The 11,424-nt window shown below is 46.2% G+C and overlaps 1 protein-coding gene across 3 annotated transcripts; it reads left to right on the top strand.

Annotated features, from left to right (window-relative positions):
- Positions 1 to 22: 22 nt before the first annotated feature.
- LOC134034408 (probable E3 ubiquitin-protein ligase HERC3) lies at positions 23 to 11,391 on the top strand. Of its 3 annotated transcripts, XM_062478966.1 has the most exons (25): positions 23 to 260; positions 402 to 513; positions 610 to 724; positions 822 to 898; positions 1,065 to 1,286; positions 1,552 to 1,643; positions 2,056 to 2,186; positions 2,326 to 2,453; positions 3,142 to 3,209; positions 3,315 to 3,436; positions 3,581 to 3,640; positions 3,775 to 3,880; positions 5,934 to 6,333; positions 6,596 to 6,753; positions 6,944 to 7,018; positions 7,155 to 7,184; positions 7,286 to 7,372; positions 7,522 to 7,644; positions 7,860 to 8,003; positions 8,158 to 8,324; positions 9,635 to 9,698; positions 9,922 to 9,980; positions 10,121 to 10,304; positions 10,502 to 10,601; positions 10,686 to 11,391. In XM_062478966.1, exons 1-25 carry the CDS (start codon positions 225 to 227, stop codon positions 10,898 to 10,900), a joined length of 3,075 nt encoding a protein of 1,024 aa, XP_062334950.1. In that variant the 5' UTR covers positions 23 to 224; the 3' UTR covers positions 10,901 to 11,391. The 3 variants fall into 3 exon arrangements, with proteins under 3 accessions (XP_062334950.1, XP_062334949.1, XP_062334948.1); XM_062478965.1 differs by having other exon boundaries at positions 23 to 513; positions 3,321 to 3,436; XM_062478964.1 differs by having other exon boundaries at positions 24 to 513.
- Positions 11,392 to 11,424: the final 33 nt, after the last annotated feature.

The raw sequence follows: 11,424 nt of genomic DNA on the forward strand, positions 1-11,424 counted from the left end.
CTACTCAATTTGTAGCTATACATAGGCTAGTTTAAAGCTCGTTTTTCAAACGTGTGTGTGTTTTATGGACTCAAATTGAATGGCCTGACCATTGATGGCACGAGGCCAGTTTCCTTTTGAGGGAAGCAAAAGCGATACTTAGCATCGTTTTCGTTTCTGTCTTTCGTTTCTGTTTGGCTTTATGACGTTTAAGTTTCCTTACGGGACGGCGGCTTGACGTTCATATGAGAGGACCAGCCAGAGGACCAACTACTATATCGGTATTTTTAGGCGAGTAAAACGTTGTCGCTATGTTTTCATGGGGAGAGAATACACGCAGGGGGTTTGGATTGGACAAGCCAAAAGATTTGGACAAACAAAATTCCCTTGACAGCGCAGTTTTCACTCGCATCATTTCACAGGTTACGCACTTGTCCGCCGGTAATCAGTTAGTCGCGTTTATCAGAAACAATGGAAAAGTTGCGGTCGCCCGGATGGTTAAAGAAAAGGGGAAAACAGTAACTGGAAAACTGAGTAAGTAGCTTTAGAATACATTTACATCACTTCATCAAAATAATTTAATAAACGTAAAATTACTTAGACATTTCTTTCGGGATTTGTTTTTTTAAGGAAATGTGGATTTCAATGAAAATATTCATTCTCTGAGCTGTGGGAATGCCCATGTTGTCCTACTGACCAAGGCGGGCAGGGTTCTGTACCTGGACGCCACATCTACTGTTCCGCGGTAAGCGCCTATAGTAAGATCAACTTCCAAAGCCTTTAGGTATGATGATCTTCAACAAGTTACAGGAATGTATTCTCCCGCTGTTGTTATTTCTTAGACCTGTGGGAATCTTGGAGAAGAGGAAAATTATTCAAGTTGCTTGTGGACAGAAGCATTGCTTCGCATTAACAGAAGGTAAAACACATCTAACTAATCAACCTACTTCAGGCAATTTTAAGCCATAAATACCCAACAGTATTCTCAGCTGTACCCATGTGCCAGTAGTAGCACTGTAATAAAAAAAACAATCAAATATAGTTTGATGTAATTGTGTTGCCTGTGTGTGCGCGTCTCCCCCCAGACTGCCAGCTGTTCACCTGGGGGGAGAACGGTCGGGGTCAGCTGGGTCTGGGCAGGGGGGCTCCCAGCTCTCTGACCCCCCAGCCCCTCACCTCCCTGTGTGGGATCCCTCTGGCCCAGATCAGCGCTGGGGGGCAGCACAGCCTGGCTCTGTCCCTGTCTGGGGCTGTGTTCGGCTGGGGCAACAACCAGGCCGGTCAGCTGGGCCTGGGAGACACAGCAGGTAGGGGTTCACCTGGAGGTGATCTAACGTCATTAAATGCAGTATGTAATTCCGGTAGACAAACAAGGACAGAGGTTGATGATTTCTCAGTCTCAGTTTGACACCATCTCCCCTGGGTGATGTAGGAGTTATCCATACCATTTAAGTCAAGGTTGCTAGTTTTTTTTTGAGCTGAATAACGTTTAGCTGAATAACTGTGAATAACTGTGAAGTTATTCAGTGTGAAGAAGAATAACAATAAGGTTTGTGACTGTTTTACTTCCAGACAGACACAGTCCTGCTCCTGTACGCTGTCTGAGTCTCAAGAAGATCGTTTTCATTTCCTGTGGAGAAGGACACACAGCAGCCCTGACCAAGGTCTGTCCTGACACACCGATGGGTTCAACACACCAAACACACCACCTACACCTCAGTTCCGACTCAAAACTCAAATATTTAGATCACATGGATAAAACCTATCTGCAGTGGATACAGTAAGAAGAGAAATGTATTGTGATGACATGAGATGATGTCATGAGTCAGGTGGCTGAGCGGTTAGAGAATCGGGTTAGTAATCAAAAGGTCGCTGGTTTGATTCCCGGCCGTGCCAAATGACGTGTCCTTGGGCAAGGCACTTCACCCTACTTGCCTCGGGGGAATGTCCCTGTACTTACTGCAAGTCGCTCTGGATAAGAGCGTCTGCTAAATGACTAAATGTAAATGTAATGAAATTATGCTGTGAAGATGTGGTCATTTCCTGTTTCTGTTTACTGTTGTTTGTTGTTGTTAGGGAGGTGTGGTGTTTACGTTTGGCTCGGGCCGGTATGGACAGCTGGGGCACATCTCTCTCCGGGATGAACAACGACCCCGATTGGTGGGGGAACTCTGGGGGGCAAAGGTCACCCAGGTAGCCTGTGGAAGGTCAGCTAAATGTTTTTCAAATTGCTTTGATTCTTGATTCATGTCAAACACAGCTCAACACTCCAACTTGCCACTAACATTCTGTCATTCTGTCCACAGTCATGTTCATACTGCTGCATTTCACTTTGCTTTTTTCCAGACATCATACGTTAGTGTTTGTAAGATCCTCCAATAAGATCTACTCGTTTGGGCGTGGAGAGCAAGGGCAGCTGGGAAATGTAGTGAGGATGGATCAGACTGTGCCTCTACAAGTACAGCTGCCTCAGGGTACTGCAGAGCTACTTAAACACACAAGCAAACACAGGTCCACACACGTCCAGTGGCAAAAATCTGCTATCAATTTTGGAATGGACAATTCCATTAAATTTTTCTCAATAGCAATTCTTGAGGGGGACACCAAAATTACTACTGTAACACATAGCCTACATTGTAATAAGTTAAATGTATAGGGGGGTCAGATGGCTGAGCGGTTAGGGAGTCGGGCTGTTAATCAGAAGGTTGTTGGTTCGATTCCCGGCCGTGCTAAATGACGTTGTGTCCTTGGGCAAGGCACTTCACCCTACTTGCCTCAGGGGGAATGTCCCTGTACTTACTGTAAGTCGCTCTGGATAAGAGCGTCTGCTGAATGTATATTATTAATATTATTTAAATGTCCTTATGTTTACAGTGATTTATTGGGGGGGACAAATCCTATTTTTCCCAGGATGGGGGAGTCGTGTCCCCCTTGTCCCCGCCCGGGATTTCCGCCTACGCACACGACCACACACACTCACATGTCCACAGTCACTCACACCCTTACACACACATAAGGTGTGATTTCCATGGTAGTGAAATAACATGGTAGGATGTGATAACTGTTGTGATCACCATGTCACGCAGCACAGGGACCCGTCAGTACAGGGGATAACATGTTATAACTGTTGTGATCCCCATGTCTAACCCTAACCCTATACAGGGACCCAGTCAGTACAGGGGATATTTGCCGGCGGTCATCACTCCTTTAGTCAGTGTTCCATCACCCAGGTAATTACACAAATATCAGTTTAACAACAGTCCTCACAACTTTAAATCAAGCTAATATAACTTTGTGAGTATATCACTTAATGTGGTGTTTAACAATGTCTGTAGCCACAGGGTGAAGAGTCAGAGTCTGATAAAGTCTCCTGCAGTCGGGACATGATGCTCACGCTAAGCGAGGACACGGTTGACAGATGGGTGTCAGAGACAGACTCATGGAACAACATCCAGAGGTGCGTCTGACCAACTCGGGTCATTTGTTCAGTTTGATTCAGCAAGTTTCAAGTTCAGGATCAACTGGACATTTCCTTTACATTATATAAAATTTGTATTTATTTACTCTCTTTATTCTCATGAGTTATTTTTTACACATGCAGGGAAATCACCAAAATATTCTCCTCTCCGGCCTGTCTGAATGGAAGCTTCCTTGACAAAAGGTGAGTTCGTTTTTTCTCCAACAATCTTCATACGTCACAAGACGGACTTTTCAGTCTTTTTTTCTTTTCTTTTTTAACTGATATTGAACATGCTTTTATTTATGCATGAGGATAATAATTCATTTCTGTTTTAGTTATGACAAACACTACAAAACCTCAGAAGCACAGTCTGGTCTGGACTTGTCCCACGCAAGGCTAGCCTTCCAGAAGCTAGCTACAAAGGACAAAGTCTTAACGAAGGTGATGTGCTCAATCAACGCGCTCACATGTTACTAGGGCCAGGCTGACAGCTGTGAGGTGGGGTTACTAGGGCCAGGCTGACAGCTGTGAGGTGGGGTTACTAGGGTCTGGCTGACAGCTGTGAGGTGGGGTTACTAGGGCCAGGCTGACAGCTGTGAGGTGGGGTTACTAGGGCCAGGCTGACAGCTGTGAGGTGGGGTTACTAGGGCCAGGCTGACAGCTGTGAGGTGGGGTTACTAGGGCCAGGCTGACAGCTGTGAGGTGGGGTTACTAGGGTCTGGCTGACAGCTGTGAGGTGGGGTTACTAGGGTCAGGCTGACAGCTGTGAGGTGGGGTTACTAGGGTCAGGCTGACAGCTGTGAGGTGGGGTTACTAGGGCCTGGCTGACAGCTGTGAGGTGGGGTTACTAGGGTCTGGCTGACAGCTGTGAGGTGGGGTTACTAGGGTCTGGCTGACAGCTGTGAGGTGGGGTTACTAGGGTCAGGCTGACAGCTGTGAGGTGGGGTTACTAGGGTCTGGCTGACAGCTGTGAGGTGGGGTTACTAGGGCCTGGCAGATAGCTGTGAGGTGGGGTTACTAGGGTCAGGCTGACAGCTGTGAGGTGGGGTTACTAGGGTCAGGCTGACAGCTGTGAGGTGGGGTTACTAGGGTCTGGCAGATAGCTGTGAGGTGGGGTTACTAGGGTCAGGCTGACAGCTGTGAGGTGGGGTTACTAGGGTCAGGCTGACAGCTGTGAGGTGGGGTTACTAGGGTCTGGCTGACAGCTGTGAGGTGGGGTTACTAGGGCCAGGCTGACAGCTGTGAGGTGGGGTTACTAGGGTCAGGCTGACAGCTGTGAGGTGGGGTTACTAGGGTCAGGCTGACAGCTGTGAGGTGGGGTTACTAGGGCCAGGCTGACAGCTGTGAGGTGGGGTTACTAGGGCCTGGCAGATAGCTGTGAGGTGGGGTTACTAGGGTCAGGCTGACAGCTGTGAGGTGGGGTTACTAGGGCCAGGCTGACAGCTGTGAGGTGGGGTTACTAGGGTCAGGCTGACAGCTGTGAGGTGGGGTTACTAGGGCCAGGCTGACAGCTGTGAGGTGGGGTTACTAGGGTCAGGCTGACAGCTGTGAGGTGGGGTTACTAGGGCCAGGCTGACAGCTGTGAGGTGGGGTTACTAGGGCCAGGCTGACAGCTGTGAGGTGGGGTTACTAGGGTCAGGCTGACAGCTGTGAGGTGGGGTTACTAGGGCCAGGCTGACAGCTGTGAGGTGGGGTTACTAGGGCCGGAACATCCTCCCCTGTGAGGTGGGGTTACTAGGGTCAGGCTGTCAGCTGTGAGGTGGGGTTACTAGGGTCAGGCTGACAGCTGTGAGGTGGGGTTACTAGGGCCAGGCTGACAGCTGTGAGGTGGGGTTACTAGGGTCAGGCTGACAGCTGTGAGGTGGGGTTACTAGGGCCAGGCTGACAGCTGTGAGGTGGGGTTACTAGGGTCTGGCTGACAGCTGTGAGGTGGGGTTACTAGGGCCTGGCTGACAGCTGTGAGGTGGGGTTACTAGGGTCTGGCTGACAGCTGTGAGGTGGGGTTACTAGGGTCTGGCTGACAGCTGTGAGGTGGGGTTACTAGGGTCTGGCTGACAGCTGTGAGGTGGGGTTACTAGGGTCAGGCTGACAGCTGTGAGGTGGGGTTACTAGGGCCAGGCTGACAGCTGTGAGGTGGGGTTACTAGGGCCAGGCTGACAGCTGTGAGGTGGGGTTACTAGGGCCTGGCAGATAGCTGTGAGGTGGGGTTACTAGGGTCAGGCTGACAGCTGTGAGGTGGGGTTACTAGGGTCTGGCTGACAGCTGTGAGGTGGGGTTACTAGGGTCTGGCTGACAGCTGTGAGGTGGGGTTACTAGGGTCAGGCTGACAGCTGTGAGGTGGGGTTACTAGGGCCTGGCTGACAGCTGTGAGGTGGGGTTACTAGGGTCTGGCTGACAGCTGTGAGGTGGGGTTACTAGGGCCAGGCTGACAGCTGTGAGGTGGGGTTACTAGGGTCTGGCTGACAGCTGTGAGGTGGGGTTTCTGTTCCGGCAGGTGGAGGAGGTGGTCCTGAGCACCCTGATCCCTTCCCTGCTCCCGAAGGAGTCTTTGAGGGTGGAGGCTCGGAGTGTGGAGGACGTGACCGTGGAGGCTCCCCTGAGCGTGGAGGCTGTGAGGGTGGATGTTCCCCTGAGCGTGGAGGCTGTGAGGGTGGATGTTCCCCTGAGCGTGGAGGCTGTGAGGGTGGATGTTCCCCTGAGCGTGGAGGCTGTGAGGGTGGATGTTCCCCTGAGCGTGGAGGCTGTGAGGGTGGATGTTCCCCTGAGCGTGGAGGCTCTGAGGCTGTACCTGCTCCTGCCTGAGCTGCTCAGGGTTCTAGTGAAGAGGAAGACAGGAGCCAATGAAGCCACGCTGGCCGTCGCTGACGCCCTCCTGCACGCACACACACTCCTCGGTACAGAGCTTTACCCAATGGGACACACAGGGGATTTGAACCTGCCATCTCTTGATCTGCCACATCAAATGTCTGATAATAGTAATAACAATGTATTTATATAGCCAATGATTTTATCCATTGCAACGTACAGGTAGGATTTGAACCTGCAACCTCTTGATCTGCAGTTAAATAATACGTAGAGATCGAGTAGAGAGCGTAAAGTGTAGGTAAAGTGAAGTCATCAACACCAGTGTTCATAACCTCTCCGTGTTTCCTTCAGACAGTCTGTGGTTGAAGCTTCCCTACTCCTTCTTCAGGACGACGGTGAAAATATTCCACTGCCTCACTGTCAGATACTTCAACGGTTTATTAACCGGAGACTGTGACCCTGACAAGAACCTGGGCATCACCATAGGTGTACTCATGAAACTGCACAAGGTGACTATCTGCTGCAGCCTCTGAGACGTGAACTGTGTCTGCTTGTGTTTGTTCATTTAAGATTATGAATTTATAAACCATCCATTTTTAAGAAGAATATTAATGTATTCCAAATCCATGTCCCGGGGATTTGAACCTGTATCCTGTTGTTACCTACGTACCTGTTCATCGTGTCTCACCTGTCTCACAGGTGAATGGCAACCGACGCATAAAAATGGCATCCAGCAATTTCCACATTGAAGAAATCAAGTCGTTGATTCAGGGTGTGAGTATCAAAAGACGTCTCTAGTTTCAGTCCCGTATTTTCTTTCAAACTGTTGCGTTTCAAAGACAAATGGCTCGTTTTAAGTGTTAGAGGCTGTTATATTAAGTCAATGCTGGACTGCTTCTTCTTCTTTCAGATGATTGACATGCTTCCTAGTTTCCTTAAGGTAAGGGAAGAACAAATACAATTATATTCTGAATAAACAAACTGATTTATTGGGAACTCTAGACTTGTAATGTGTTTGTTTAAACGAATTCCCACCCCCAGCTGAATTTTCTTTATTACTTTGAACAATCCTGCATCTTTGACATGGAAGCAAAATGCTTGTTGCACAAGCTGGAGTACAACATTAATGTAAGCAAAATAAGAACTATGGAACTACTATAAATACACACAAATATGTTATTTATAATATCAATTGTAAGCTTACTGTACACAATATACATAATTAATGGTATATTATAGCTGCAGTCCTGAATATTAATATACTATTTATTTTTTAGTTGTGCCGGCATCCATTACTACAATGTTTCCATTCTCAAATACTTGTATGCAGAGAGACCCTACTGCACGATGTTTTTAAATATCTTCAACAAAAAGTCCACAATTTCAACAGTCCTTTGGTAGTAAGTATTGTGTTGGCGTTTTCCTGTATGAATATGTCTAGGAATTTGTGTCATCATCCAAGTACGTTTTTAGACAGTTTGAGAATTGTATTTTCAGTATCTGTTGCGGTAGGCCAGCTGTGCATTTACCAGAAATTCGATGGCACAAAGTGCAAACACATAAACAAAACATATGCAGCCATTTTTGTGAAGCTTATAAAAGCATTTGTTTTGAGGTGAAATTCCAAGAGGAGGACGGAGAGGACTATGGCGGGGTGTCCCTCCAGTTCTACACCCTCCTGGCGAAGGAACTCCTCCAACCAGAATCCAAGGTTCTGCAAGTGAACGAACACTCTGGCCTGGCCTGGTTCCCTGTCGATGTAACTCTTCATCCTTTACTCACTCAAGTCATACATAGGGTTAGGGTTAGCCTCTAAACAGATAATTAACATTATGCTTTTACCCGAAGTGACGTACAAACAGTGCATTTCAGAGGAACACCTCAAATGACTTCCCTCCGTGATCTGTGTTTAGGACGGCAGCAACACTGAGAAGGCCTACCTGCTGGGTGTGATATGTGGGCTGGCGCTGTATAACAGGTGTCTGCTAAACGTATGCTTCCCCATGGCTCTCTTCAAGAAGCTGCTGGGTCTCCCTCCCTCCCTGGACGACCTGAAGGAGCTCTCTCCCGTAGAGGCAAGGTAGGAAGTTACCTCAGAAGAAAACGCTAACAGTGCGTTCACACTGCAGCGGAGCGGGCGGCGCGTGGCGTCGGCTTCCAATTCATTTTCAATAAAACCAGGCGTTGACGCTCGCGTAGGGCATTGTGGGAAGGCGAGCGGAGCGGAGCGTTGCAAGTTGGATTTTCTCAACTTTATGTAAATGAGGAGCGTGAAAACGCTAGCGTTGGCCAATCGGATTGTTTTCTTGTTTCTTGTAACGTAGCAACCTTTGGTCATGATAAACATTTCTAGGTTTCACAATTTCAAGATGGAGGAGAAACTTTTCGTATGTGTCTGCACACCCAGTTCTGTTCAGAACAAAGTTACTAATGTGACGAGCCTGAATTTAAAGATTACATTAACCCTCGTGCTGCCTTCGGGTCACATGACCCAAAGGTTCATAACGAACCATCATTGTGTTTACCCAATTTTACCCAAAACAAAAACAAATAAAAATACTTTTCTTTTAACCTTCGCAATGTGGGGGGTCTGAGACAGCCCGACGGTTAAAAGAAAATGCTTCACTTTGTTTTTGTATGCGGTAAAGTTGTCGCAATACGACGGTGGGTCACAATGACTGATGGGTCAGAACGACCCGAGGAGAACACAAGGGTTAAACTAATAATGCATGGTGCATGGTTGCCGATGTCGTCATTGTTCCTAGTGTGTTTTTATAGCCTACTTTTAAATTCAGTCTCGTCACATTACGTGACTGTTCTGTGCCACTGCTAGCCCAGCCTACAAACGACTGGTTGAGTGACCGGTGGCGTAACATGTATTCTACTGTAATCTTGCACTAGTAAAATCTTGCACTTACATAAATGTTGTGTAAAAGTGGTATTTTGATCGATATTGTGAGTACATGAACCCAAATCTGCACGCTTGGCCATGACTACAACAGTGACCTTAGAGAACTACAACTCTGTATTAACTTGTCTAACACGCCCCCGAGCGTGGTGTACTGTGGGAAGGCAAGCGATGCAGAGCGTTAAAAAACGCTGCAGTGTGAACGCAGCGTAAGGTTTTCCGTTCATTTGCATTTGTGATACAGATCAGATTTCGGTAAGACTTTTCATGTGTTTATTAGTTAGGCTCTGGATGCCTAAGGCCTTCGATAATGCATGTTATATATTTTGATTATATATGTACATATTGTTTATCAATGTTATCTATCTAGATAATATTTCTATGCGTACTTCTCTTCAACTTGAATTTTATGTTAGCACAAGTCCTGTCTGTATGATAAACTGTCACAGTTTATATTTTGAGATGCATGCTTTTCTACTCAGGAGTATACAACAGCTGCTGATGGAAGATGAAGAAGTTGTAGAGTTGCTGTATTTAGACTTCACAGTAAGAGCTGCAATTACGTACAGCCATTCTCTAGTTTGTCAGTAGTCATGTAAGAAATGTTCTTCCACCGTTTAATTTGATTGTTTAGGAACAGTCCTGCATCTTTGATATGGAGGCACAAAGCATGTTAAACGAAATGGAGTACAAAATCAATGTCAGCTCTAACAGTAACTATGTACAGAATGAAAATAAGCTTACATTAGTATTTTGTCATCTTTCAAAGTACGGGGGCCAGGACCTCATTCCAAACGGAGGAAATGTACCAGTCACTAAAGTCAACAGGTAACCAACAGAACATAGTCAAATGTTATTTAAAACATTGATAATTAAAATAATATAGGCTAGGCCTAAATCAAACAGAAATTGACCAGCAAATGTCATTGCCCTTAGTTTTAAGCTTTTTGCATCCTTGTTACCCACAGGCAGAAATATGTGGACCTGTATGTCGACATGGTGTTCAACAAATCTGTTGGGCGCCAGTTTGAGAGGTTCAGGGCTGGTTTCCGGACAGGCTGCCCCCTGCTGGTGTGGCAAATGTTCCTTCCTGAAGAACTCATGACTCTTCTCCATGGGGACAACCAGTACGAGTGGGAGGAGCTGAGAAAGGTTGGGCCAATCAGATGCTCTGAACTTACATATTATTAACATGTACACGGTGTAGTCAGGCTGCTCATCAGTGTCGCTTTGTCACGTTCTGTACTGGGATTCAAACTTGTGTACTCTGACTTCATGATATGATACATATTTGGTGACCATTCAGACCAACAAACAAATAATTGATAAATGTTATTTCTTCACAACAGAACGCACAATATGAAGGATACTCTACCACAGATGAGATCATCAAAAACTTCTGGACGGTTTTCACAGAGTTTTCAGAGAAGGAAAAGAAAGATTTCCTGAGTGAGTGAAAGAAGAAACACTCAAGCTGTATATCCAACTGTTTGTCAATCCAGACCTCTTAGAAATGTATCTGTTCTCGTTCAGCTTTCCTCACAGGAACTGACAGACTTCCCAGAGGACGTCATTCCAAACTGCGTCTGAGGATAACACGTCCGTACACGCCGCACGCGGACGAATATTACCCAGTTGCTGAAACCTGCTTTGAGAGGCTGAAGCTCCCCAACTACAGCAGCATCGACGTGCTTCGCCACAAACTGCTTCATGCCATCACCCACTGTGATGTGATTGGGAAACACTAAAAGGCTGTTAATGGGAGGTAGTACACTAAAAGGCTGTTAGAATTGGAGGTAGTACAATAAAGTTTGAGAAAGAAAAAAAATCACAACACAAGTGTTTTTCAAAATAATTTTTTTCAACCTTTCAAAACTTATGGAGGATTCAAAGGGAGATGTTTGAAATTGTCAATGTCAAAAAGGATTCCTGGCAAATGCGCAGTTTCTATAGTGTATTTTGGTATTAATATGATGTGAGGTCCAACAGGTAGTCTTAATGGCTACCTTTTACTTAAGTAAATGTCAGAGCTCACACATAAAAGCATATGGTAAATGAATAGTAAGTTAAAGCAACTGTCTATTTCTTGTATCTGTGTATGAAAATTGTTAGATATGTTTGATACCTTGGAAAAGGACAGCTTTCTGTTTTTGAATAGTCTTGGTAAATGTCACCATTATGACTGGATATTTTGACTGTGTATATGCTTGTTATTTGTGTATATAAAGATCTTACCTGCTGTGCCAGTCAAGGTGTGTGCAATAGGAACATA

Source organism: Osmerus eperlanus, chromosome 14 (assembly GCF_963692335.1).
Source record: "Osmerus eperlanus chromosome 14, fOsmEpe2.1, whole genome shotgun sequence".
Taxonomy (NCBI): domain Eukaryota; kingdom Metazoa; phylum Chordata; class Actinopteri; order Osmeriformes; family Osmeridae; genus Osmerus; species Osmerus eperlanus.